We start from the raw sequence: 26,206 nt of genomic DNA on the forward strand, positions 1-26,206 counted from the left end.
ATAACTTATCAATTGAGTTTATTCTGATTGCAAAAAGATAAATACTATTTAACGATTTTAAAACGCAATGAATCGAATAGTAAATCACATTGATCTCCTATTATCTATATTAGTATCATAGACAGATTAGGAAGAAGAGGTGATGCTAATCATGTCATGTATTTGGCCACATATATTGCATTGATTCATAAGCTAGAGGATCCTGAGGCATGAAGTACATGGTCGTGCTTTCCGCTGCTTGTACGAAGAGAGTTGTGGTGGTGTCTTATTCAAAAGAAACCACCTCATCCAAAATAAACCACCTCGTGGAAGGTTTCAATATCTTTTGTCTTTGACAAAACGCCCGCCGAAGTTTATATTATAGATTAAACCACCTCGTATCTCAAGATGATCTATTACTTTTGGGGTGAGCGATGTTTTAAGATACTTTTTTTTCCTGATAAGATATTATACTGTTTTTACTAATGCGGATCTGTAAATATGAAAAAGATAAAAAAAATGAAGATGAATATACAAAATATATGCATTGCTGTCTCTAGAGGCATATATTTGTTAGGAGTTTGAAGTCCCTTTTAGATTGGTAGTCTTATGTTTGTTTACGAAGAAGCTAAGACGATGAAGATACACAGTTCATTTGACAATATGATCTTTTACTTTAGTGAATGGAATATCGAAATAGCCAAATGATGAGACAAAGGGAGATATTCTCAAAACAATTCCACAACAGCGTTATTTGATGACGGTTACTGTCTACCATAAAAAAACATAATTTGCAAACTAAACACGAGCCTTGTTTCTAATTTCAGAGTTGTAATGATCTTCAATTGTTAAAGTTTTCAAATGTTTTTAAATATTAAATATACAAAATAAGTAGCCAACAATATCTATATATACATTTTTTAAGTACGTTTTGGGTTCTACCCTTTTAATTTTGCTTATTTGAAAATTTAGTCCCTACAAAATTACACTAAAAGCAATAAGTAAAATATGGTAAATTGATAAAATCACTTTTTTTTATAGAAACTAATTAATTCTACTTAAATTTCTTATTAATAGCAAATTTCTTTTCTATATATGTGTCCAAAAATAAAATAAAAATAGAAAAATCAATCATTAAACTGTATACACTGAAAAATAAAAAATCAGTTGAATTAAATAATTATATATCAAACAAAAAAAATAATAGTATTATTTTAAATAAATAAAAAATATTATTCTGATTAATTATACATTATACAAACAGTTATAATTCATAATTTTAGTGTTTTATCCTGATAAAAATACTTTAAGAATAATTGTATCACCGTTTAAATATATTAAAAAAAAATTAGAAATATATAATTTTATTACTAAATGAAATACCGCTAAAAAAATTATTATAAATAAAATAATTATTCCGTGGTGTACCATGGTAAATCCTAGTAAGATACAATTATATAACATGATAAAATAGTAAAAACAAGTTTAAGATTTAAGAACATGATAAATAGTAAAAACAAGATTAAGATACAATTTGTTTTATACAAAAAGTGATATATAATTTATGTAACATATCTCAGGAGGCATATTATCAAGTAGAACTACAATTCTATAAAATGATAAAAAGGTAAAAACAAGTTTAAGATTTCATCAATTTTATTAATAAATTAAAGGAGACCTTTGTCTCTACTATTCCACCACAAAAAAATAGATGGATGCAAATCATGTATTTGTGTATACAATCAATAAATGAGGTGCGTTTGTGTCCAGAAAAAAAAATATAAAGTTGAAGAACATGAGAAAAATATGAACAATTTTCTCTGACAATTTGACATCGCACGTAGGCCTGGGCAAATTGATCTCATTCATTATTGATAAATGATAATGATTTAGGTGGTTAGGTTACCATAATAAATACCTGAAAAGTATTTGATTCTTTTTTTCTCTTTATGGAAAATACTTATATATAATTGTCTAAATATATATACTTACATATTTTTAAAAGTCTGGTCCTAGCTATAAATAAGTAATCTTACTCCAACTGGAACCTCGCAACAATTCAGAAGGCTCCTGAGGCACAACCACTAACTACCACCAATCCAAAACGAGGCAAGACAAAACAAAATGTGAGTCATTGAAGGATTTGGAATCCCGTTTTCTCATATTTTGTCAGACGACATGACTTGTCTTAGTTTTTTTTTTTTTTTTAGGGAAAATGGAAGCAAGAACGTGTTGAAGCCGATGGATTCAGAGCAACTTAGAGAATACGGACATCGAATGGTCGATTTCATTGCCGATTATTACAAAACCATCGATAAGTTCCCTGTTCTTAGCCAAGTTCAGGTCATTTCTACTTGTTTCCTCTTCACATTTGGTCTTGTTTAATTTGAAGTGAAAGTGTAGATTGTTGAATATACTTATGTTTTGATGCAGCCAGGTTATCTTCATAAGCTCTTGCCTGATTTCGCACCATACCACCCTGAAACGATGGACCAAGTTCTTGATGGTGAGATAACTGAATATTAATACCATCCCTGACAGTTTTGGTTGAGAGTATAGTTACGTCTAAACTTGAGTTGGTCTGAGTTTATTTTTGAAGATTTTCGGACGAAGATATTGCCTGGAGTAACGCATTGGCAAAGCCCGAGTTTCTTTGCTTATTACCCTGCCAACAGCAGTGTTGCCGGGTTCTTGGGTGAAATGTTGAGTGTTGGTCTTGGAATTATTGGTTTTAGTTGGATAACTTCTCCAGCTGCAACTGAGCTTGAAATGATTGTTCTTGATTGGCTTGCCAAACTGCTCAACCTACCCGAGCAGTTTCTCTCCAAAGGTAATAGCTATAATGCATACAAAAACTTATTTGCTTTTTTATATAAAAGACCTAATAAATAAGTGTGGCTTGTGTAGGAAATGGAGGTGGAGTAATACAAGGGTCAGCTAGTGAATCTATTCTTGTTGTTCTGATTGCTGCACGCAATAAGGTTTTAAGAAGCGTTGGTCAAAACGCGCTTGAGAAGCTTGTAGTCTACTCCTCTGACCAGACTCATTCAGCTTTACAAAAGACCTGCCAGGTGAAATTTTTTTAGATTACCACTCAAAAGAAATTTTGTAAAACGAAGCTAACTATTGTTGACAGATTGCTGGAATCTATCCAGCTAATTTCAGGGTGCTAGAAACGGACGCCTCTACAAATTACGCTATGCGTCCAGAATTGCTTCAAGAAGCTGTTTCTCAAGATCTTGAAGCTGGATTGATTCCATTCTTCTTATGTGCTACTGTAAGAAGTAGCGCATGTGTGAATTACTTACCCTCTTGAAGTTGAAGCATGTCCTTTGATGAATTTATTTGTTATATTCTAGGTTGGAACCACTTCTTCAACCGCCGTTGATCCATTAGCTGAGTTGGGAACGATCGCTAACGTTAGTTATTTCACATTTTCAAAAAACAAGCTTCATTGAGAACTTATTATGGCATATATACAACTAATGTTATTTCTCTTGCTACGTTTCTCAGAAAAATGGCATATGGTTTCACGTAGATGCAGCTTATGCTGGAAGTGCTTGTATATGTCCAGAGTACCGACAATACATTGACGGTGTGGAAACTACAGACTCTTTTAATACGAGTCCTCACAAATGGTTACTTACTAATTTTGAATGTTCACTACTTTGGGTAAAGGTATGGTTATAATATCCTTTTTAATCTCATATTCTCTTTTCTTGTTCTTTCTTCGCGCGTATATAAGAAGAAACTGATTAATAGTTATAAAACAGGATCAAGATTCTCTCACTGAAGCTCTTTCAACAAATCCAGAGTATCTCAAAAACAAGGTAAAGAAATATTTGTTACCATAAATCTGTACTTCTTTGAGTACTCTATTAGATTAGTAGTCTTGTTATATCCACTTTTTTTCCTTTTTTTTTTTGGCCAGGCCTCGCAGGCAAACTTGGTTATTGATTACAAAGATTGGCAAGTCCCTCTCGGACGAAGTTTTAGGTTCTTTGCTTTCACATATATTTTTAATTTAAAGTCTTGTAAGAACATGTTGCATAGATACAATCTATGTTTTGTTTTTGTTTTTTTCCGACAGATCATTGAAACTCTGGATGGTTTTACGGCTCTATGGATCTGAGGCCTTAAAGAGATATATAAGAAACCATATCAAACTGGCTAGATATTTTGAACAACTTGTCTCTCAAGATCCAAACTTTGAGGCAACTATTAAAATCTCTAAAACTCTCTAGAAAAACAAAATATTTTAGTAAGAAGGTGAATAAAGTGATTGTTCTCATTTTCAGATTGTAACTCCTCGGATCTTTTCTCTTGTCTGTTTCCGCCTCGTGCCTAAGGAAAACGATGAAAAGAAGTGTAATAACCAAAACCGCAAACTCCTAGACGCAGTGAACTCTTCAGGGAAACTCTTCATTTCTCACACTGTAAATGAGACTTATCTTTCTTCTTCTTCTTGATCTAGCTGATTAATGTTGTTGTTAATCAATTTAAATGTATTTGATTTGGGGGGGAAACAGGTTTTGTCGGGAAAAGTAGTACTTCGTTGCGCCATAGGAGCACCATTGACGGAGGAGAAGCATGTGACGGAGGCGTGGAAGGTTATTCAAGATGAAGCATCTTTCTTGCTTCACAAGTAAATAGTATAAGATTTTTTTAAAAATGCTCTAGTAGTTTGCAAACAAACTAGAGCATTTGGGTTTGGTTTGGTTTAATTTGATTTGATTATAATTATTTAATAATAATAATAATAAAATCAAATAAAAACTTGCTAAAGTCAGAGAATAATCACCAATGGTTTTGATTTCTGTACACTTAAGCAAGGTAGTCATGCATGTGTGATTGTGTGTATTGTATCCTCTTTATTTTCCCCAATTGTGTGTATTGCATCTTTATCTATGTTGTTTGGATCTATTGTGGTTAATGTAAGCAATGACAATAAAAAAGTTCATGTTTTTATTGTTAGAGGTTTTATACCATGCGATAAAATAGAGAACAAATGAATATGAAAATTTACACATAATAAAACCCCATGTTATATTGACTATTTTATATGAGGTAGCTGGTAAATGTTGCATTTTCTATCTCTATCAAGTTAGTACCTGTCAACACCACAATCCACAAGTCGCATAGTCTGAAAACAAATGCTAACTTTGATAGAAATTGGCTAAAAGCACAACATTATAGGCGGATGCAAATTCACTTCGACACTTCCCAACAATATACACTTTTTTTTTTTTCTTTTTTGATAAGTATAGAAAACAAAAATACTGTGTTTCTTTTTTTTTTTCTCTCGAACCATCATGTATCCGACGTATCCTATTCATGAATGGAGGAATTAGAAATTTAGAAGAGAGTGGAGCTCATCTAAAAACAAAGGTATCACGATACGCATAATAGTATTCTTCTCCTGGTTATATTATTGAATCCAAGGAGCGAGTAGTGTATCGGAGACCCAATTAAGCTATATAGCAACTTTTTAGGTAGCAATCTGCAATCTTCAAATAACAAATTGCGAGGGAGACTTATGTGTTACACGTAACACATCTTTTTGCTTCAATTTTTAGTTTTCTGTATTTTATAGTCTTCTTTTGTTTAAGTCTATGATAACCTCTAGCTGATGATTTGATGTTCTTGTGCGAGTGATCATAAGACTACAGGATGCTAAGAACCCAAGCTATTACATCTCTCAACCTCAAAATGCAACATGCCCTTTTCTCAACACAACAATGTCTTTGAAGAAACCAAAAGCAAATAATAACTTTATACTAGGGAAAAACTCATTTTCAGTACCAAATGTGAGATAAATAAGATGCATTATCTAAGTAAACACCTTGTGTAGTTCGTCCTAGCCGCTATTCTCTTTGGCATAACCTTCAAGATCCCTTCTTCCGGCGGCATCAATTCTATTCAGTGTTGCTGGGACACATTTTCTTCATCTCTATCTCCTCTAGTTTATGTCTTCTAGTCTTGGTCTTGTCCTCTTCTAATTTCATCGGAGTTTCAATGAGATCCCAAATCTCTACTCCGATCATGATTCAACTTCATTCTCCCCTTCCTCTCCCTTCTCACCCGGTGGACCTCGACGAGTCTTTTCTCTCCTAGTCCCATCCACCAATTCTAGCCCCCATCGATCCAGGTCACACATCCAAACCTTCACTAAGGATCTCCTTCTCGCCACCACTATAAATCAACAAATCAGAAGCCTCTAATGGTGGTTCTTGCTTTGTATGAAACCCTCACATCTGTAAACGGCCGCCGAGTTAGCCCTCTCATGCTTCATGACAACTCCTGCACATTTATATGCAGTCCATCCTATTACCCACTTTCGCCTAGGGAAATTCCCAATATCTTTATGCAAAAGCTCAGGTCTGGTCCATACTCTTCCTTGTCCTTTCGTAGCCAATCATTGAGTCAATTCATGGAACCAATTGATAGAGGAAATCAACTGGAACATAATCAACCATTGTTGCTAAACTGGTAGAAAAACAGCTTGAGAACCATGCCATCCAAGGCTATTTTCTATGAAAGTAAAGCTTGAAGAAGAATGACATTATGATCCCGTCTCCAAGCAGCGGTGGTTACCAAAGCTTCTTCAACCTTTCACCTTTCCCTCATATGTACATGGAGTTCATACAAGAGCTATTTTGCAACATTATGGATAACAATTTTGGAAGTACAAGAGTGAAGAAGAACGGCATTATGAACTCCTTTTGATCTGCTTCATCTGATTATTGAACTCAAGCTCATACCAGAAAAAATCTATATCTTTAAGGATATTTTACCACTTGTGCTAACGTTCTCATTGCGTTTTGAGCCAACAAACCAAGAGATAAAAGACTCTTTCTCAACGTCATATGCTCTCTTATTGATCGTGACTTTCTCAAAATTCCCCGAATTGATCATGGAAGTGTCTATAACACACCATGAGGTTGCATGGGGCTGTTGCTTGTTTGCTTATGTCTCCTACTCTCTTTGGTCTCTCTATCCTTATCATTAGCTTATGCTCTTTGAAGTTGTAAACCTCTTAGTGGACCCCATGTCCACTCCCAGTCCATGGGCTCACCTTCCTTAATGGGCCTCACATCCTCTCATAGGCTCGTGAGCCCATCCATATCCGATGATGATTTGCTACGTCCGGGGGGGTTTTTAAAGACTTGTTACCGTCCCTACAAATCACCACATGATCTTTTCCTGTGTTTTGTCCTCACTCGCACAGTTCCCACAATTACTTCCCGAAAGGTCATCCATCCTGAGACTACTCCAGCTCAAGCACCCTTAACTATGGAGTTCTTTCAGACCCCTTCACCGAAAAGATAAGTGCACTTTGGTGATATAGGTGGCCAAATCAATTATTTTAAACCTCTCTGCAAGTCTCTAAAATCGGGTATCACAATTCACCATTACTAACAGATTGCAACGTCCTCTTTGCACACCAAAACCGTCAGCCCCGACTGTGTGAGCCTACTTGACTCCACATGCGTCTAGGTTCAGCTCTGATACCACTTGTAACGCCCCGACCGCCACCTCTTAGTGAGCTCTATGTCCAATCCCAGTCCATAGGCCCACTTTCTTTAATGGGTCTCATGTCCTCTCACTAGGCTCGTGAGCCTATCCATATCCGTGGCCGGTTTGCTACTGTAATGCCCCGACCGTCACCTCTTAGTGGGCACCATCTCCACTCACAGTCCATGGGCCCACCTTCTTTAATGGGCCTCACATCCTTTCACTAGGCCCATGAGCCCATCCATATCCGACAGCCGATTTTCTACGTGGTGAGGCTTTAAGACTTGTTACCATCCCTACAAATCACCACATGATTTTTCCCTGTGTTTTGTCCTCACTCGCACAGTTCCGACAGTCACTACCCGGAAGGTCACCCATCCTGAGACTACTCTAGCATAAGCACGCTTAACTATGGAGTTTTCTCAGGACCTTTGACCGAAAAGATAAGTGCAGTTTGGTGACATAGGTGGCCAAATCAATTCTTCTAGACCTCTCCGCAAGTCTTTGAAACCGAGGTGTCACAGTTTCTCAGTTGCTTGTGTGTATAGTCTAGTATTTGTGATAATAATTATGCATCTCAATTGTTATTTGTGGTGTGCAGGTATGTGACGTGGAATCATGGCGATGAGGAGGAGGATGATCTAGAGTCTCGGCTATGGTTATTAGTGTTGGAACCTGGTTTAGTAGCATGCTAGGTTGTTGGTTAGAATGGTAAGGAATGTTCTTGTTGTTGCATATTGGTTGTTGTTGGTTTAATGATGATTTGTGGTTTGATGAGTTTAGTTAAATATTATGGGGTGCTTAATTATGATATATAAAAAAAAACGGGTCTGGTTGTTTCAAAAGAACAGTGACAAATGAGAGAGCGCCCAAAACATTATAGAAACATCACTTAGAGCTGCTCAAAACCGGCTCTAAACCCGGTGAACTTAAACCCAAACTGGTTAATTTTATGATTTCACATAAATTGATTGGTTCTTCCACTTTTCTTCAAGGCATAAGCGTTAAAATTAATTCTTTAATTCTTCAAAAATATAATTTCGAAGCTATGAAGACCATATCAGAAACTGTTGACAATACCGTCAATAAAATTATAAGGATTTTTAGATAAAACACATATTAAGACATCTTGTTTATTTTTGTTGTACTTTTTTAACAAACAATTTATTTAATATCAAATTAAAATAATCAAAATTAATTAGACAAAATGCAATTGGAGGTTGTTATTCTAAGTGGGGGTATTGGACACCGGACTGTGAAAGAATTTAATAGAATAATGAATTCCAGTGTTATTCGATCAAACATTTTATAAATTCTTATAAAGTCTTGTGTTATTCAAGTTGTTACTTTTTTAACTCTATTAAAATCAAGTGTTATTGGATGTTATCTAATTTTATACAACATCATTATTTAGCGAGAATTCAAGAGAAATGTTAGTGTAAAATGTGAAGAATAGATTCTGAGCTTTTAAGGTCAGATTTGGATAGATAAAAAAAAAACATATATTCACCAATTACTCGTGACGCTAACTCATCATTAGAACAAATAAACAAGATATGCGTCCATTGCTCCCAGAATCGGCATTACGGCAGCAGCGAGAAGGTTACGGACGGTCCAATCCCAGCATGAGAACAAGGTATGCGTCGATTGCTCCCAGAAGAATCCACAACGGAGGCAACGATTGTCTCAACAAGTTTCTGGCACAGTACGGATCTCTAAAGAGACCGATATCATCGCAAAGTATAAATTCGAACGCCGCATCTGTGTATCAAGATCGGATCCAAGCTTTAGCTGAGGGAAGGCAATGGAGAGATCCGCCGGTGGTGGAGGGATGTATAAGAAGCCTCCGTTGTCTCAGGGCGGTGGTAGGGACTCTGGTAATGGTGGATGGGATAATTAGGATAGTGAAGAAGAACAATGGTGGTCATAAGGAGAGAGAGAAAGGTCACGAGGAGAGAGAAAGGGCAATATCTTTTTATTCTGTTAAAATTTTAATATTTTCTATTAAAATGTTATTAAATATAATCTCTGGAATGATAAATAAAGATTTAAGAATCTTTTATTATCACTAAAAGTCTGTAAATTATGACTTAAATTCTATTCAATTAAATTCTCTCACAATCGACTGTCCAATACCACCCCCTAAGTTTCTAACCATCTTGTTTTGATTAAAGTTAAATATTTAAGACTTGCATAGTTATTTGAAAAAAAAAATATTAAGGAAACAATAAAAAATAACTACTTTTTAAAAGAAATAGAGGGAGAGTAATTAACAATTGTAATATTTTAAGAAATGTCATCTTTTTTTAACTGCTGCTTTAATTGAATAATTTGGAGTGTGATCTTCAAGGAGGATGTTTACTATGAAGTTTGGAACATAAAAGCTGCAGACATAGCAAAGGAAATATTTTCAAGATCAGATGAATTTTAAGAAATGTCTTTAAACAATTTTGACTATTTGAAATAATTTTAATGATAATAAAGTACAAATTATAAATTTTTAGTTACTTGTTAATTATATAGTAGAACTATACTATTCCGTAGATTTTACAACATTCTCTTTATTTTATTATCTCCAAATCAACCTCCTTTATCCGAAAATATCACATTTGCCTCTCTTTTTGTTCACCATTTTCACATTTTTACTGGAATGAAGCAACATAGAAGAAAAAAAAGTTAAAACCATATTATTTCTGGGCGTAATAATTGTGAAAGTGACGGGGCTGTGAGTTACTGATACGCAACAAACTTCTTCATTGGCCGCTTACATTTCTCGCACGTGACAACTCTCACCGTCAACGTTTCCTGAAACGGAACAACCACCGTGTGACTCAGTTCACACGGCTTCTCCGCCGCGATTTCAATCGCCTCCGTAAAACCCAATCCCTTAGCGTACTCACCCCACCGTACAATCTTCCTCATCCTCTCCGTCAGCTTCTCTCCGTCAACCGTCACCGCTTCTGATCCCTTTCCGATGATCCCCCAACCCTTGTGTTCGCCGTAATCGAAGTCGAGAAGTTTCGTAACTTCTTCGAACACACGATCAGGTCGTTTCGACGATTCGATTCTCTTTACTTTTGATCGTTCGATGCTTTCTAATCTTAGCCAGAAGAGTTGTTGTACTGTAGGACTGAACAGGATTGAGCTCTCTTCCATGGCTTTTGTTCGCTCGTTGCTGAGGTAAACAAGCTCTAATTGGAGCCCTAGATTTTGAATCTTTCTTGCTAGTGACACAAATTCATCAACCCAATCCAAGTTCTCACTTCCGAATATGCATATCTCTCTTCCTTGTTTCACCTGAATCGTTAGAGTCTCATCACAAATCTGATCATAAGAAGTTGAAATGATTGATACTTAGAGAAATGTGTACCCAAGTTTCAAATGCAGGATGAATGCCATCAAGCAAGAGCTGCATAGACCATCCATGTTCTTCCCAAAGCTCATCTTCTCTAGTTACTGAGAATGGATATGCTTGAACACCCCATATCAACACCATATCCATGGCATTCATGTTCGAAAACTCCCCGTTAGTATCCATCAACACCACCATTGCCTCGTCGTCTCCGTAATGCCATTCTCGTTTGAAAAAGTTGACTATTGTGGAGCTCATCAACCATGGCTGCCTTACTGAGATCCATGGTAAGGAATTGGAGTAGAACTCGAAGATTTCTTTTTCTTCGTCTGTCCATTTTTGGGAGGATGGTATTGGTATCCATATGATTTCGTAGTTTTGTTCTGTGTTGGTGTTGGATGGATGATCGTATAATTGTTGAAGCAGGAAGAAAAGTGGCTCTACTGGTGGTTGTGATAGTAGCAGCAGTATTACCTTTTCTTTCAGCTCAGTTATACCTATCTGTCATTGGATGATAAAGAAATGTTCTTTGTACCTCATCTTTATGTAAAGTAAAAGAAGAGACATGAAAAAGAAAGAAAGAAAGAAAGGATAGTTCTTTGTACTTGTCTGGAGTATTGTTGAAGTGGTAAATCATCTTGTAGAGAAAAAAGTAGGTGGAGTACGTCTTGGTTGTCTTGATGAGTGCCTGTCTTAATGTTTCTAAGCTTTTGATTGATTTCTTCATCTTTAGACATTACAACGGAGAAGCAACATCAGAGATGAGTTTTGCTTTAAATAGAAGCTCTGCTTTTGGGAATTAACTTCAGAACATTTGAAAGTTACCTATTTGTGTGCTGCAATCTTCTATCTGCTTGTTGAGGCGGGTATGGAGGCTGAGTAATTGATATCCCAAACTAGAAAGTTCCCCTACTGCTCTTCTTGACTCCGTTGAAAGTTCCTGTGCTGCTTTCCTTGTTTTTGTTGCCTAAGTATTTCAGAGAATTCCTAGCTATGAGAAAATTTGATGTTGACTGCTAATATGCTAAAAACAATTTCTCTGCTGCTCTTCCATTTGTTTCTTTTTGGAAGGAAGATAGAAGAAGGGTGGAAAAATAAACAATGGACCTGCTGGGTTTGCCTGAAATAAGGGATTTGCTGCAGGCATGCAAGTGCACTTTTGACAACCCGGTAAGTAGCTAAATAGACATTAGACAAGGTTTTCCCCACAATGTTGTTGTCTAGCTGCACTTGTTTAATTGGTAGTCTTTCGAATTTAATTATGCATTTGCTTACATCCACCATTGCTTTGACGAGCAACCTCAGAGATTCTAACCATGGTCTGAACTTGGTTCTCTCAACAGGCAACTGGTTGAGTGTTGCAATTGAAGCTGCGACCGGATCACAGAAGGCTAGATGAACTGGTAGCAATAGTCCTCCAAATGTTGCAGCAAGGACTCCAAGTACTAATACAGCTTTTGCGTCCCATCGGTATTCTTTCAGAAGATCAAACAAAGCCATTGTTCTTGTCTGGATCTCATTTTCCCCCATGCAAGGACAAAGCATCTGCAACCGCAAGAGTTTCAAGATTTGCGGCTCCAAGGAATTTTCCAGGGAGGGTTGTTTTGAGAAGAAAGGATGATCTTTTTACCTGAACAGAGATTCTGGAGATAGCATATGGTAGTGTTTCCTTTGAGTCAAAAACTTGAACGTTGGTGATACAATTCTCTGTCATAAGCGGTCTAGGAACCTGAAAGTTTAGCGGCACAATTATTGGCAAGAATCAAGACAAGTCTTTAAAGAATTGGACCGAGAGCTCACATCATTTTGAAGAACAAAGCTCAAGATGGTTTCCACTTCCTGAAGCAGCATTTCGGAATCAAGCCAGCGACCATCTGGATCATGGCTACGAAGTAGCTGCTCAACTATGATGTCTTCATTCAGTGCAGAGATGTCGCTTCGGAAATTCATGGTAATATACTAATATGGCTGTTGTATTGAAAAGACTATACTTTGAATTGTATTTTACTTACCACAAAAGGATGTGTGTCTCTTGGTTTTGCGTGATAAAAATAGTAGTAGGGTCCCTGAAACTGAAGATTGTTGAGCAATCTGACAGGAATCTTATTCAAAGACGTTAATCATGGCTTTATCTTTTACAGATTTTGAATATCTTCATGTCTTAACTGTAGTAACACTTTTTCGTGATGAATGAATGAGAATGGAGAGGATAACCGGACCGCTTAACCTAACCATAATTGTAAACCTGAAAAAGAAGAGTAAGAATAGCAGACTCAGCTTGGGGTATCTTTGATTAAGACTTGAGTTCCAATCTTGTTCAGTACTGGGGACGAAGACCAAGAAAAGTATATCACATCTTCTGACAGTATGAACAGTACAAAGGTATAACTTTCCCTTTTGCCATTTTTTCGTTGACAGCTACATTATTTATGGATCTACAGCGACAAAGAATAGATACGATCCATAAGATGTCAAATATGGTAGTGAAAACAGGACCACTTTGGGCTCCTGTGTTGAAAACTAGAAGTCTTGGACAAGAAAGGTATATACTGTTGTTTGAGACATGTGTACATAATAAATCATGGGACCATTCAGGATTAAAATCTTCAGTAAAAATTTGTAACAGCAGAGCAAGGAAGATAATACTTTATTTACGAGAAAATCAGCTGTCTCTGATTTTCATGTGCAATGAGATTGCAATTACTCACAAACAGATTATCTACATATAACTTCGAAAGGAGCCGTGATTGATCGAAAAATCACTCAAAGGTTATTCCGCTCAAAGTAAACACAAATGTTGGGACACCGGTAATATCTCCACCACCATTGGTGAATGTTGGCTGTGAAAGATCTCAGATCACCTGCGGTTTCTTCTGTTCTTTAGAAGAGTTATCTTAATAAAGCTTGATACGAACGGAGATTGAGCTCCGGCAAATGGGGCAAACAGTGAGGTCTTTCCCACATTCTGAGCAAGTCTGATAGAGCAAAATAAGAAAAACAACGGACAGTTAAAAGATTTTGTTTCATGTGCGATCGATCCTTAGGAGGTAACTCAGGACTGGAAAATGCACCTGATGGCCACAGTTGAAAGCCATGTTCTTTGGACTCATTAGACATACGGGGCAAACCTGTGCAGTTAATCCAACCAAAAAGATGTGAATAGCAGGAAAAGATTGATCAAAGCATTGTTTTTTTTCTTTCTTTGTAAAATCATACCTGCCCCTCATTACGAGCAGTTGGAGGTGTTGCAGACGAAACACCACTATCATCAGATGGTCTGTTTTGAAAACTGGTTGATCTGGAAGTTCTTGGGCTGTTGCGCATAGCTTGAGTAGCATAAGTTGGTGGTGGAAGCGCAATCCTGTTTGGACTATGTCCAGTTCTTTGTCTGTGAATTCGAAACAAGGAACGAACTTGAGATCAGTTCTTTGTCTGTGATGCACTAGTGTGTCTGAAATTACTTACCCGAGTAAGCCAAGCTCAAGGGTGGCTTTATACTGAGATGGTATCTCCATCAAAGCCGAGAGTGCAAATTCTGCCTCTTTTCTTGCTAGATCAATGTTCTTTGACATAATATCCGTGAAATTCACAAACTGAAATGATTAAAATGATGAACAAACCAAAATACCTGTTAATCTGCCAGGAAGAGACAGGAAATATCTACACTACTGCAGAAGCTTGTTGGTATTATTACCTGGAAATTGTCAAAGGCACGAGCAGGGATGTTATCATCAAACTGTCTCATGGTGTCCCAAGGACCATCTCCAACACCAACAAGAACTATGGACAAAGGGTATTCACTGCAATGGAATCCATCACAAATAAGAAAGATGCGGCTGGAAATTGGATTTGTCCGCAAATAAATAGTATATTATTATTACCTTGCTCTTACAATAGCATCAATGGTGCGCTGCTCTTGTGGACTGAATCCACCGTTCTCTGTATCAACACTTCTTGTCACCTGTCAGGATAAAAGCTCCAGTGATAACTATACAAATATCTGAGAATGAAGATAAAACTAAACACAAATAGGTACATATGCAAGAACTTTCTCCAGCCAAATATGGTTCCAAACTTTACCTGTCCATCAGCGATGATGAGAAGAACATGGTACTGGCCGCCACTTTCTTCCACAATTGTCATGGCCCTTTCAATGATGGGTGCAAAAGATGTCGGACCTGTTAAAGAACCGGTAAAATATAAGGAAAAAGTAGAGCAAGAGTCAGAAGACAGGCAGAAGAAAAGGACTACTTCATCTCACTCAACCTGAGAGGTGAAGCTGGGGAACAATCTCTCTGTAACACGTAAGGACTTCTTCAAAACCATTACAAAATGTATCATTGGGATTGAAACTGAAGACATCTTGATCATGGGTAGTTGCTGCATAATCGAACCAATCTTAACATCTCTAATCACAGACTTAAACAACAGTTATACAAGAAAAAAAGACTGGTTCTTGACGGTTATTACCATCTCCAAACCCATAGCAGGGAATCAAATTATCCTCATCGAAAACCGATAAAGTCTTCCCGATGATGGAAATAGCTTGCTGGTAAGGGTTTGGGGTTGTTCCAATGTAATGCAGGCTCTTCCTACCAAATGACCTCGCACCTGAATCAAATCACCTGAGTAAGCTACCAAACCAAAGCAACCTAGACTAAAAACATTGAGATAATAACTTCTCTAACCTGTCCATTCGTTGCTCTTGGTGACATCTATACCAACAATCAAATTCGAGGACTCCAAACCGGCATGTGAAAGAGCAGCCGTAACCTGTGTAAGAGAAGAGATTCACAAACCAACAACACAACAACAATAAGAGATAAACAAAAACAAAAACAAAATGATGGATTCAATGATACAAACCTCATCAATTGAACGGTAGTTATCAGCAATCCGTGAATACTTCCTCTCTAGAGTCTTCGGAGTTTGTCTCCCGGAATTGTAGGAGGAAGAGGCAGGAGAGGCAGATGGATGGTTTGGTGTGTGATAAGAGCTGTTCTGGTCTCCATAATCTCCCCAGGCAGACGAGCTCCCAGACACACTACGTTCATACCTCCGATCAGTTCCTCCGCTAGTCGGCTCTTTCGAACTACTTCCTCCCATCCAAGACAACCAAACCCAAAACAAGATGAACAGCACAATCACCTGCAACAACACTTCAAGCATAAGTCAAAAAATTTCAGATTAAACCCAAACAACAACAAAGTACCAATACAACACAGTAACACCCATATAAATAGGAGAGAGCTTATTGACTTTGAAACAGATCCCAAAGTTTGGATTTTTATCATCGAAGTCTTCACCTTTCACATTGTTTAAAACATGTTTGACTCAGTAAATTTCACATTTTTGTTGTTACATAATTAAAACTAATATAATAATAGTCAGACACAGTCGCTTTCAGACATAATTATAACACATCGCCGTGTGAAATACAAGGAAACTCTATTGAGAGATTTTTCCGGCGAGAAATGATAAATTAAAGAAGAAGACCCAATTTCAGAAGATTACAGGAAACAAGGGGAGTTACATTACACGAGTTGACTCATTCAAAGATCGAAACTTTTTCATTGGAGTACTAAACTAAACTTAAACGTAGAAGAGACAGAGACGTTACCTGCACAATCGAAACTGCTCAAATGGGATCTCTCTTGTGAAGTAGAGAATTTTCAATGTATATATGAATTTATAATAATAAGAACAATTGTGGCATTTATATACGTTATCTATTTCAGAAAATATATATAGATTTTGTCGTTTTATTAGCTTGACCAATACAAATGTATCTTGGTCCTTGGTTTTGGAATTTTTATTGTTATCTTTGTCTTCATTATACACAAGTCTTATCATCACCAATTTTTTAAGTATTTTTTTCCTCTTAAGTTTTATGATTTAGTTAGTTTTAATTTTAAATATGGTTATTTTAGAATTTATTTTTTATTTAATTGAAAAAAATCAAAATATATAATACCAAATTGAGCTATGTATCTCCATCTATAGTGTCTTAAGAAAAATGTTTTCCTAATCTTTTGAACTTTCTATTTATTAGTTAGCTTTAAATATATGGTCAACACAGTTTATCATCTTAAATTTCTCTTTTTATTTAATTGATGAATTTAAAGAAAAATAAACTCTCTTCTTCTAGAGTGACATCTCATCACCATTTTTTTTTAATATACATTATTAAAATTAAAATACATATTTTCATATTCAATTTATTTATTAAACAAAATATTTTTGAGTATTTAAATATATGTAGCAATGATTATAGTATTATCTAAGAAATGCAAGTCTAAATAAAAATTATATGATATCTTGCTTCATGAAATAACATTGAAAATGGAAGAAAACTCTAATAAACATGAAGCATGTTACAACATAGAACAAAAACTGCTTTAAAAAATACTTTATCGATATGGTTACGAACATGTAGGGACTTGATAAAGCGGAAACTATGAATTGTGTAATGATTAATGATTACTTAATCATTTTATTTGGAATTTTTCCATATACAAAATGGAATATTCTTAGTCTAATAGTCTATCTAGTAATTTAAGTGATCTAACCAATAAATGTTTGTAGAGGAAGGTATACGAAACGAAATGTTTATGATAATTTAACGGAATAGAAAACAAGTTAAACAATTGGTTTTGTACACTCAAGTTCAGTCGTCGTAAGCTATGACGAAACTACATTAAGATATTAGTATTACTCTACTCTTTCCAACAATACGGGATATTAAAGTACGTACGTATAACGTATCAGTAACCCAATAGTTGAATCAAAAATCTTGCCCGAGAATCATATATTATATAGTTTTTGGATAATAAAATGATGTATGAAGAAGTAGGTTGGAAAGGGTAGTCTTTATGACGATTGTTTGTAAGGGCCTGAGGGGACGTCGCCTTCCAATACCATTTTGTGATGCTTTCTATATATTCTTGTAACTTGTATGGAGTGCGACTTTGTTCTCCATTCCTCGCATAAAACATATATCATCATCCCTTACACAAACACCCCCTCTATCCTATACTTACCATTTCCCTAGCTAAGTTAGCACCATTACAAATTAGTAGTATAAATGTAAATCGTTATGTAGAAATAAAGTATAATACAAAAGAGCGTTTGATTTCAATCTTCTTATTTTCTTAAGGTTCACACTTTTTTAAAAATATTCTTTAAAGGCAAAATTATTTGATATCTCATTATATAAAATTATGATAGCTAATGGTCATATTTATATGATTATGATTAGAAGTTATGATTTTGAAAAATAATACGATCTGAAAGATATTTATATATTGAACTTTGTTACTATCATATTAAATTATATTTTTGCGTAACAAAAGAAGTGTATATATAAAGAAAAACTTACAGGTTTTATGCCATTTCCGGCGATGTAAGTTATGTAGTCATTACCAGCAACACTAACGAGAGCTAGGGAAGAAGAAAGGTCGGATGGGGAGTAGACATTGCCGATGAGTTTTTCGAAAAGACTGATCTGATAGGTCATGTTGAGATTTGAATTTATATTCTCGAAGACTCCGGTTTTGCCATATGCAAAATTCATTCCATACTCTAACCGTTCATGTCCCGCATAATCTTTCCATAGGTAAGGAATTGGGGATTTTAACCCCAACAGTTTGGCTGCACCCAACCACCAACACAATTATAATTTTATAAACATGTGTTTCGAAACATATAAGCAATGTCAACAAGCAGACCATTTATATTTGTAGTTAAGGAAATAAATTTCAAACTAAGTAAAATTCATTTTAACATGCAAGTATGTGCATATGTATCTACGATTTGAAGTTGGGTTGGCTATTAGATAAGATATACTAGATGTTAAACGCATATAGAATACGTTGAATTCACTAAATTAATATGACAATATTACAATTTTGCGACGACGACTAACTTAATTTCGCAACTTCAAATTTTATATATTTCAAATGTATAAATGGTGATCTTTACACAATGTTTCCCTCACTAAGAGGTTAAAGTGGATTCCTCACTAATTTTATGGTGAACTCATTCATGATGTTTTAGGGACGGCCGAAGAGGTACCTAGATAATCGGTAGAGACACGACCGTCTGAGAAACGGCCGGAGGGTTTGCGTGGGAATGTGATGCCATAAGGGACTTCCCATGAGGGAGCTTCATGCATCTTAATGTTCCCGGTATCGACGTAAGAATCTCCAAACACGAACAGCTTCGTTGGACCTTGCAACTGCTGATGATGAGGAAGCTTCTTTGAACTCTCAACTCCACTGATGTCTCCTGCCAAAATAAATGGATAAAGAACAAATTGTAACTTCTAAAAATATGCCTATGGATTTTAGGGAATCCATACTAATTTAAGAAAGTATGCAAGATAGTTGTGAATTACCAAAGAGGAGATAAGAGAACAAGACCGGTAATAGTAGTGAGACGAAGAGTTTTAGCATGGAATCCATTTCAGAACACACATTTTTTTTCTTTCTTTTATTAAAGAGAGAATATGTTGAGGAGATGAGTATAAGAATGGAACTTAGAGAACTGAGAGTGTGCACTTATTTATAATTAGATTTTAGCGAAATTAACTCTCAATTTTTGGCTGATTTATTTAAAAACGATATAAAAGTTTTAAAATAACTGTTGTAATTTAATTTTATCATTCGTTCTTGTGCTTATTTTTTTTTCTCAAAAAAATTATATATTGATTAAAAATCAGTCATTACAGAGAGAGTTTTGTAGCCATAGAGGCTTTACAACTGAGTCAGTGTAATATGGAGAATTTATACAACCATATTTAGCTAAGACATGTGCCACCCTATTACAAAATCTATCTTTGTGAAGGTAAACGAAAATTTCTGTAATTTGGAAGACCAAGCTCTTCTGTCATGGATAAGATTTTTTAGTAAGACATCCACAGTTATACCGTTAACTAGTTTAATCAGAGTTTCACAGTCCCCTTCGAAAATAATTGAGTGATGACCTCTAATCCATGCCTGTTGTATCGCAACAAGAAGTCCTTTTGTTTCCGCCTCTAAAGGTGATCGTACATGATGTAGTTTAGTTGCACCCCATACAATAGCTTCGCCTTGGTGGTTCCTAAAGATCCATCCTCTAGTGGCATGGTGAGTGTGATGATCGTAGCTCGCATCAAAATTGCACTTAATTGTCGGATGAGTTGGGGGTAGCCAGGTAGTTGTGTTCGTGCTTGTAGTAGGCAATGATGAGGAATTGTTTTGTAAATTGCTTATCCATTCTTTTGTGTCTGACTTCGCCTGTAAAACAGTCTTCGATGTACTTTCACAATAATTGTTAAAGACCTGATTGTTTCGTGCTTTCCACATACGCCATAAAAGAACAAAGGGTAGAAGTGGATCATATGTATTGAATGCTTGTGATTGATATGATAAGAGTTGAGCTATAACATCCTCCGTATTTGAAGATATTTGAGTGATGTTCATGGAAGGGGTATTGGAAAGTCTCCATGCCATTATTGCAAAAGAACATGAAAATAGGACATGGTGAATTGTTTCATCTGTTTGACGACATTTTGGACATAAAGGATCAATGTTCACACCTCTTGTCTGCAAGGATCAATGTTCACACCTCTTGTCTGCAATCTTGTTGTGGTTGGTATAGCTTGTGATAGTATGCGCCATAGAAAGTGTTTAATCTTTGGTATTAACCGCAATTTCCAGATCTTGTTTTTAAGTTCAATCAAACCGTGAGGTATATTTAATGCATCTCCTGGGTCAAAAGGATAGTGAGTGATGAACCAATATCCAGACTTTACAGAGTATTCTCCTGATCGAGTACAGTTCCAAATCAGTTTATCCGGTTGTTCCACTTGTGAGAGATGAATTTTCTCAATGAGCTCCTGCTCTGGTTGTTGGACCAAGGAAGAAAGTGTTTGGTTGTCCCAAGTTCTAATATCACCCGTTTTGGAGATTATATGTCCGAGTGTTATGGGAGATTGCAATGGTGATGTTTGTACTAATCTAGGTGGATGCACTTCAATGAAATTATCCAAACCTAGACGTATAGTTTTACCATCCCTAACAATATATCGAGAACCTTTCTTAATAAGATCTAAACCTATTAAAATAGACGACCATCCATAGGACTGTTTCTTTCTTTGTCTAGCATCTAATATAGAATCATCACAGTAGTATCTATTTTTCATTAACCGGGCAAACAGGGAATTAGGATATTGGATGAGCCTCCATGCTTGTTTTGCCAAGAGTGCATCATTAAATTTTGCTAAGTCCCTAAATCCCAACCCCCCCCCCCCCCCCTTCGTTTTTTGAACTTTGTAACTTTTTCCAAGCAATCCACGGTATACTACATTGATTTGAACCTTTTTCCCACCAATATTACATTAAGAGTGATTCTATTTTGGTTGTGATTCCTAAAGGTAGTTTGAAACATGACATAGCATAAACGGGCATTGATAAGGCCACTGAGTTAAGCATTATTGCTTTACCTGCAGGAGATAATTTCTTTGCAGTCCAACCATTTGTGCGTTTCTTGACTCTCTCGACAATATATTTAAACATTTCCTTCTTTTTCCGAGCAAATTGTTCCGGAATGCCAAGATACTTTCCTCCTGCTCCATGATTTGGGATTGCTAGAATTGACTTCAGTCGTAATTGAGTGTTCCCATAAACTCTGCTTCCAAAAGTGATCATAGATTTTGAAGGATTTATCTGTTGCCCTGAATAGTATTCATAGATATCGAAAATATCTTTCAAAGCTTGGCAGCTTTTCTTATTGGCTGTGCAAAAAATAAACAATCATCAGCAAACTGCAAGTGGGTAATACTTGGAGCACCATTTCCAATTCGGATGCCACAAAGATATCCTTCTTGTTCACTTGTTGTAATTAAAAGGCTGAGTATATCCGAGCATAGTATGAAGAGGTACGGTGATAGCGGGTCGCCCTGTCGAATACCTCTTGTTGGTTTGATATAACAATAAGGAGTGCCATTTATTAGAACAGAGTAGTTCACAGTTGTCACAACCGCCATGATCCAGTTTATCCATTTGGGACAAAAACCAAAGAGTTTCAAAGTTGTTTCAAGGAAATTTCACTCGACACGGTCATAAGCTTTGGTTACATCCATTTTTATGGCCATATAATTCTGTGAAACTCGATTTCTGACCTTAAGTGAGTGCATTAATTCGTGTGCAATCATCACATTATCTTGAATTAATCGTCCTGGAATAAAGGCTGCTTGTGATTCTGAGACTATGTAATTCAAGTGTGGTTTTAATCGTTGTACCAGACATTTGGATACAACCTTATATAGGACATTACATAAAGCTATTGGCCGGTAGTCCGAGAGAGTTTAAGGGTTGTCAATCTTTGGAATCATGCAAATGTTTGTGTGGTTGATGCTTTGCTTCATTACTGCGCTCTCGAAAAAAGGTGGACTTCTCTTATGACTTGTGGTCCGACTGTATCCCAACATGCTTTATAAAATATGGCTGTTAAACCGTCTGGACCCGGAGCACGATCATCATCTATTGAGCTAACTGCAACATAAATCTCCTCACCACTAAATGCTCTTGTTAGATTTTTAGTTGTTTCCTCTGAAACTTTTGGCCTGAAATCCGCAAAAACCGAGGGGGAAACATGGTGATTTGCAGTGGAGAATATGTTTGTAAAAAAACTTTGAGCATGATCCCCAATCTCCTTATTACCCTGATATAAATTGCCTTGATCATCTGATATAGAGGTAATTCAGTTTTTGGCAAACCGTGATTTTGCACAAGCATGGAAAAAACTTGTGTTTTGATCTCCAACAGTCATCCATTGGTTTCTACTTTTTTGTTGCCAATGTTTTTCTTCATCACTATAGGCCTTTGTCAAGTCATCTTGCAGAAATGGGATTGTTCTCCGTATATGTGGATTTAAGCTCTCCGTTGCTAAGTTTAAACGAGTTTGAAGTGTGACAATACGTTCTTCCGAGTTTAGATGGTAGTCTCGTTTTAAGCTTGCCATGCTTTGTCTGCAGTTCTTGATTCTTTCGGTGATTGAAATGTCAGAACTTTCATTATCAGCTAACTATCCATATTTTACCGCATCATGAAAGTTTGGTACATCCAATAGGCATTTATCGAACTGGAAGGTGCGTCTGTTATGACTAATTATGTCATTTAGATCAAGTAGAATAGGCTTGTGGTCCGAACCTACAAAGTCTAAGAACTGAGCCTATGCATTTGGGAAGATTGCTGCTCCTGGGGACTTAAACATGGCCCTGTCTAGACAGCATTGGATTGTATGAGAATGACGTACACCAACCCATGAGTAAGTATTTCCTCTTGAGCGTATGTCTTGAATATCACACACAGCTATCATGTGTCTAAAGTCTCGAAAAGTCCATTCTTCACGAATTGGTCCTCCTGTTTTTTCACGGTTACAAGTTATTTCATTAAAGTCTCCAATTAGTAACCACAGAGCATTGCACGAGAGTGCTAAGTGTTCAAATCGTTCCCACAGTTCATGTCGTTCACTAGGAACAGGATGACTATACACACAAGACAAGTAGAACCTGATATTATTATGGTCAACTGTTACATCAATAAGCCTCTCATCCTATGAAAGTAAGGATAAGGCTACCTTGAGGGGGTTGAATAAAAGCATTTGAGAATCCTAAATCACACTTAAGTTTAGATATTACATCATTTTGGTTTAGAGTTTCAGAGAGAAAGAGAATATCACACTTAGTAAGAAAACATAGTTTTTTTAAACGAGAAGACGTTAGAGAAGGACCAACGCCCTGGCAGTTCCATGAGAGGATCTTCATGATGGAATGTCTGGGGGTACCGGGCCTCCCGCGCCTCCATCGAATCCTTTGTTGATAGAACATGAACCAACCAAAACTATGCACTGAGTCTTCCTGCGAAGTTGGTTCAGGATCACCAACTCCTCAGTTGCTTCTGCTTTGTTGAAGGATGTCTCGAACTGCACTCGTTTGCGCTTCATGAAGACAAATTCAGGCTGTGCATTGTCAGAGTTGTCATCGAGATAGTTCGTTGGGACTTGATGATCAATGAACTGTCCAGCATACTTAGCATTCAAATAGCGGATACGCTCAACCGTTAGATCCTTGTCCATTAAGACACCTGGTAGAGAGTTGTTCGCCATCGTGTGTGGAACATAACCCTGAGTAGGGTCTGGTTGTGGTGGTGCCATTTGTAACCCCGGGATAAGACTTGCAGGGTCTACTGACGGTAAGGAGGTTGCATCAGCCATATCTTTGTCACCATCAATGTGATTCTCACCATCAGTATCATTATCCGAATCTTCTTCTTCAGGATCATCAAATTCAAGGGAACACTCCTTTGCGTCATGTTTTAGTGACCCACATTTTGTACAAAAGTTTCGAAGTCACTCATAACGAAACTTAACAATTGTATTCTCATCAGCAATGAATTGGATGTTCTTTTGGAAACGTAAAGGATCATCTATGTTCCAGTTTATCTTAACACAGACAGCCCCTACTTGCATCTCATTCTCATTGTAGTCTACTTCAGAAACATATCCTATCTTGTTCCCTACCCACTTAGCCATATCATTTGTTGAGCAAAGAGTTGGGATACCTTGGATTTGTACCCAAAAGGGGATGATCTTCATGTTAGCATCACTTATGTTTGGATACCAACGATGTGTGGTTACCATCCAATCGTTGAAAGACCAAGGACCCCTACGCAGCACCAAATTCAAAGAATCTTCTGATTGAAATCGGAATTGGGCCCTTCCACCATCGAGAATTCGTCCCACACATTCATCAGGAAAACCCCATACTCGTGGCATTTGCCGTATTAGGGCTCGGAGATTCTGCTTTCGAGGGTTGACCGGAGTAACAACCAGGGTGTGGCGATTAACAGAGATTGCTCGAGAGAGAAATTCCGGTGGCAGCGAAATTGGGGCATCATCAATCCCCAAATCGAGATCCTGAACAGATTTGCGAATATTATCGCTCATATTTGGCAGTGGACTGGGAAGATCAAAGTGATTTGAGGAGATGATTGAGAGAAAGCGTGGGAAAATTGTGAATTTATAGAAGACCCATGGCGGTTCTCTCCCGTGAAAAATGGGAGAAACAAACTGTCATCTTTAACTGACATAAATAAACTGCCGACATGAATCCCCAAACCGTTATTGAGAGATCTATCAGCCGGAAACCAACTCCTGATCAGTAAACGGATCAGAGAGAAGAAATTGAAGGAAAGAAGAAGGTGATCGCCAGAAGAGTCGCCCAGAGAGAAAAACATTTTTTTTCAATCGTTCTTGTGCTTATTTTCAAATGCATTTTCTATACCTGAATTTTTCATTTTCATTGTTTTACGCAACATCTAAATTAACATTTTTGAAGTAAATTTTGTGGTCTACCTTTTAAGTTATACTTATTTAGATTTTTATTTACAAAATTAATTACTACAAAATTGCACAAAACACTACTAAAATATAGCAATTCAAAATCGAGTACTCAGTTACTATGTGTATAAAATTGTTAAACCAATTTGATTCCTAACATATCTCTTCTAAATTAATTTATATTTTCCTCAATCATTTTTTGTTTATACAATCTTTACATTTAACATTATATTCCTAAGTTGATATTTTGAATCAGGTATTATCCTTATAAAATCTCCACTTCACTGCTATTTTCCTTTATCAATTAAAATCTTACAATCATTGCAAATAAATAGTTTAAAATACTATATAACGTATTTATATGGTGGGACGTGTTATAGACTTGACGGGTTTGAATTAACATTAGTATAAATTTAAGATATTATTAACTTGGTGTTAAAATAAAGGTTAAATTCTCATTTAATTATTTGGTCAACACTACAAATATTAGAATATTAGATATATCAAATCAAGGTAATTTAACTAATTTCTGTAAAACAATTAAATCATAAGCAAAATTGTGTCTTAATCAGGTAATATCTTATAAATAACTTATTATGTATTTTATTCTTTATACTAATAATGAACAATCCAAATACTATTTAACTAATTATAACAAACAAATAGATGTTAAAATTCTATTATATAAAAAGAATTGTCCCGGGAAGAAGTCAAATGGTTACAACACCAACTCTACCACTGATCCCACCGGAGTTCAACTCCACTAAGTTACGTTAACCCGCGTAGTAAGGATTTGCTATGATCGGACCTTGTCGAGTTAATGATGACAAAAAAAAATTGTCTTGTGGTGTACCGCAGGTTAAAATTTAGTAGGATACAATATCTTACCTAAATTGAGTCAACGTTTCAGATTCTCAATTGATTGCATCAAATTTCTAATATTTTTTAAAACAAACACTGCATTCTCTTTGTCTAAAA

General features: G+C 36.3%; 5 protein-coding genes and 1 long non-coding RNA gene across 21 annotated transcripts; 2 read left to right on the plus strand and 4 right to left on the minus strand.

The window, feature by feature from the left end:
• The first annotated feature begins 1,973 nt into the window (after window positions 1-1,973).
• LOC104750587 (phenylacetaldehyde synthase-like) lies at window positions 1,974-4,949 on the plus strand. 2 transcript variants are annotated; one of them, XM_010472403.2, is made up of 13 exons: window positions 1,974-2,105; window positions 2,190-2,322; window positions 2,413-2,485; window positions 2,579-2,809; window positions 2,887-3,050; window positions 3,116-3,256; window positions 3,339-3,398; window positions 3,493-3,657; window positions 3,753-3,809; window positions 3,911-3,975; window positions 4,070-4,193; window positions 4,278-4,415; window positions 4,509-4,949. In XM_010472403.2, coding segments are annotated over exons 1-13 (1,473 nt in total). In that variant the 5' UTR covers window positions 1,974-2,103; the 3' UTR covers window positions 4,629-4,949. The 2 variants fall into 2 exon arrangements, with proteins under 2 accessions (XP_010470705.1, XP_010470706.1); XM_010472404.3 differs by having other exon boundaries at window positions 2,031-2,105; window positions 2,417-2,485.
• A 5,090-nt stretch (window positions 4,950-10,039) lies between these two features.
• Window positions 10,040-12,861, minus strand: LOC104750590 (protein SIEVE ELEMENT OCCLUSION C-like). The gene is made up of 7 exons (XM_087492458.1): window positions 12,647-12,861; window positions 12,477-12,575; window positions 11,954-12,391; window positions 11,672-11,813; window positions 11,452-11,573; window positions 10,865-11,347; window positions 10,040-10,791 (listed from the first exon to the last, which is right to left on the minus strand). The coding sequence occupies exons 1-7, from the start codon at window positions 12,794-12,796 to the stop codon at window positions 10,225-10,227; spliced, it is 2,001 nt and encodes a 666-aa protein (XP_087348584.1). The 5' UTR covers window positions 12,797-12,861; the 3' UTR covers window positions 10,040-10,224.
• On the plus strand, window positions 10,404-12,995 carry LOC104750589 (uncharacterized). 12 transcript variants are annotated; one of them, XR_015584986.1, is made up of 5 exons: window positions 10,404-10,541; window positions 10,623-10,674; window positions 10,870-11,133; window positions 11,918-12,016; window positions 12,190-12,995. It is a non-coding gene; the product is annotated as an uncharacterized LOC104750589 (long non-coding RNA). The 12 variants fall into 12 exon arrangements; XR_015584987.1 differs by having other exon boundaries at window positions 11,922-12,016; XR_015584989.1 differs by having other exon boundaries at window positions 10,882-11,133.
• Window positions 12,996-13,478: 483 nt separating this feature from the next.
• On the minus strand, window positions 13,479-19,373 carry LOC104750588 (E3 ubiquitin-protein ligase RGLG5). Of its 4 annotated transcripts, XM_010472405.3 has the most exons (14): window positions 19,242-19,373; window positions 18,920-19,132; window positions 18,225-18,496; window positions 15,713-15,994; window positions 15,535-15,619; window positions 15,317-15,457; window positions 15,113-15,226; window positions 14,927-15,024; window positions 14,728-14,807; window positions 14,541-14,646; window positions 14,312-14,439; window positions 14,063-14,234; window positions 13,918-13,974; window positions 13,479-13,821 (listed from the first exon to the last, which is right to left on the minus strand). In XM_010472405.3, exons 1-14 carry the CDS (start codon window positions 19,306-19,308, stop codon window positions 13,741-13,743), a joined length of 1,896 nt encoding a protein of 631 aa, XP_010470707.1. In that variant the 5' UTR covers window positions 19,309-19,373; the 3' UTR covers window positions 13,479-13,740. The 4 variants fall into 4 exon arrangements, with proteins under 4 accessions (XP_010470707.1, XP_010470709.1, XP_010470710.1 ...); XM_010472407.3 differs by lacking the exons at window positions 18,225-18,496; window positions 18,920-19,132; window positions 19,242-19,373 and adding an exon at window positions 16,467-16,633; XM_010472408.3 differs by lacking the exons at window positions 18,225-18,496; window positions 18,920-19,132; window positions 19,242-19,373 and adding an exon at window positions 16,467-16,560 and having other exon boundaries at window positions 15,713-16,005.
• A 1,044-nt stretch (window positions 19,374-20,417) lies between these two features.
• On the minus strand, window positions 20,418-21,872 carry LOC147925690 (uncharacterized). The gene is made up of 3 exons (XM_087492723.1): window positions 21,797-21,872; window positions 21,330-21,620; window positions 20,418-20,878 (listed from the first exon to the last, which is right to left on the minus strand). The coding sequence occupies exons 1-3, from the start codon at window positions 21,870-21,872 to the stop codon at window positions 20,418-20,420; spliced, it is 828 nt and encodes a 275-aa protein (XP_087348849.1).
• Window positions 21,873-24,238: 2,366 nt separating this feature from the next.
• On the minus strand, window positions 24,239-24,835 carry LOC147925691 (uncharacterized protein At4g02000-like). The gene has a single exon (XM_087492724.1). It carries the CDS (start codon window positions 24,833-24,835, stop codon window positions 24,239-24,241), a length of 597 nt encoding a protein of 198 aa, XP_087348850.1.
• Window positions 24,836-26,206: the final 1,371 nt, after the last annotated feature.

The sequence above is a fragment of the Camelina sativa genome, chromosome 16 (genome assembly GCF_030686135.1).
Source record: "Camelina sativa cultivar CO46 ecotype springtype chromosome 16, ASM3068613v1".
NCBI classification, from domain to species: domain Eukaryota; kingdom Viridiplantae; phylum Streptophyta; class Magnoliopsida; order Brassicales; family Brassicaceae; genus Camelina; species Camelina sativa.

Bases quoted from the DNA above. Each gene is read 5' to 3' on its own strand.
- LOC104750587 (XM_010472403.2), top strand. The intron at 3,257-3,338 runs GTAAGAAGTAGC...GTTATATTCTAG, and splicing joins CATTCTTCTTATGTGCTACT to GTTGGAACCACTTCTTCAAC. The intron at 3,399-3,492 runs GTTAGTTATTTC...TACGTTTCTCAG, and splicing joins AGTTGGGAACGATCGCTAAC to AAAAATGGCATATGGTTTCA.
- LOC104750590 (XM_087492458.1), bottom strand. From the start codon at position 12,796: ATGAATTTCCGAAGCGACATCTCTGCACTGAATGAAGACATCATAGTT. The intron at 12,576-12,646 runs GTGAGCTCTCGG...CTAAACTTTCAG, and splicing joins GCTTTGTTCTTCAAAATGAT to GTTCCTAGACCGCTTATGAC. The intron at 10,792-10,864 runs GTACACATTTCT...CTAACGATTCAG, and splicing joins ATCCTGCATTTGAAACTTGG to GTGAAACAAGGAAGAGAGAT.
- LOC104750588 (XM_010472405.3), bottom strand. From the start codon at position 19,308: ATGGATTCCATGCTAAAACTCTTCGTCTCACTACTATTACCGGTCTTG. The intron at 15,995-18,224 runs GTAAGTTTTTCT...GTGTTGTTGCAG, and splicing joins CCGGAAATGGCATAAAACCT to GTGATTGTGCTGTTCATCTT. The intron at 14,808-14,926 runs GTAAAGTTTGGA...TTATCCTGACAG, and splicing joins TCATCATCGCTGATGGACAG to GTGACAAGAAGTGTTGATAC.
- LOC147925690 (XM_087492723.1), bottom strand. From the start codon at position 21,872: ATGGCGGTTGTGACAACTGTGAACTACTCTGTTCTAATAAATGGCACT. The intron at 21,621-21,796 runs GTATTCGACAGG...TTTTTTGCACAG, and splicing joins TTATATCAAACCAACAAGAG to CCAATAAGAAAAGCTGCCAA. The intron at 20,879-21,329 runs GTAAAGCAATAA...CTATACGTCTAG, and splicing joins AAAGAAATTATCTCCTGCAG to GTTTGGATAATTTCATTGAA.
- LOC147925691 (XM_087492724.1), bottom strand. From the start codon at position 24,835: ATGAGCGATAATATTCGCAAATCTGTTCAGGATCTCGATTTGGGGATT.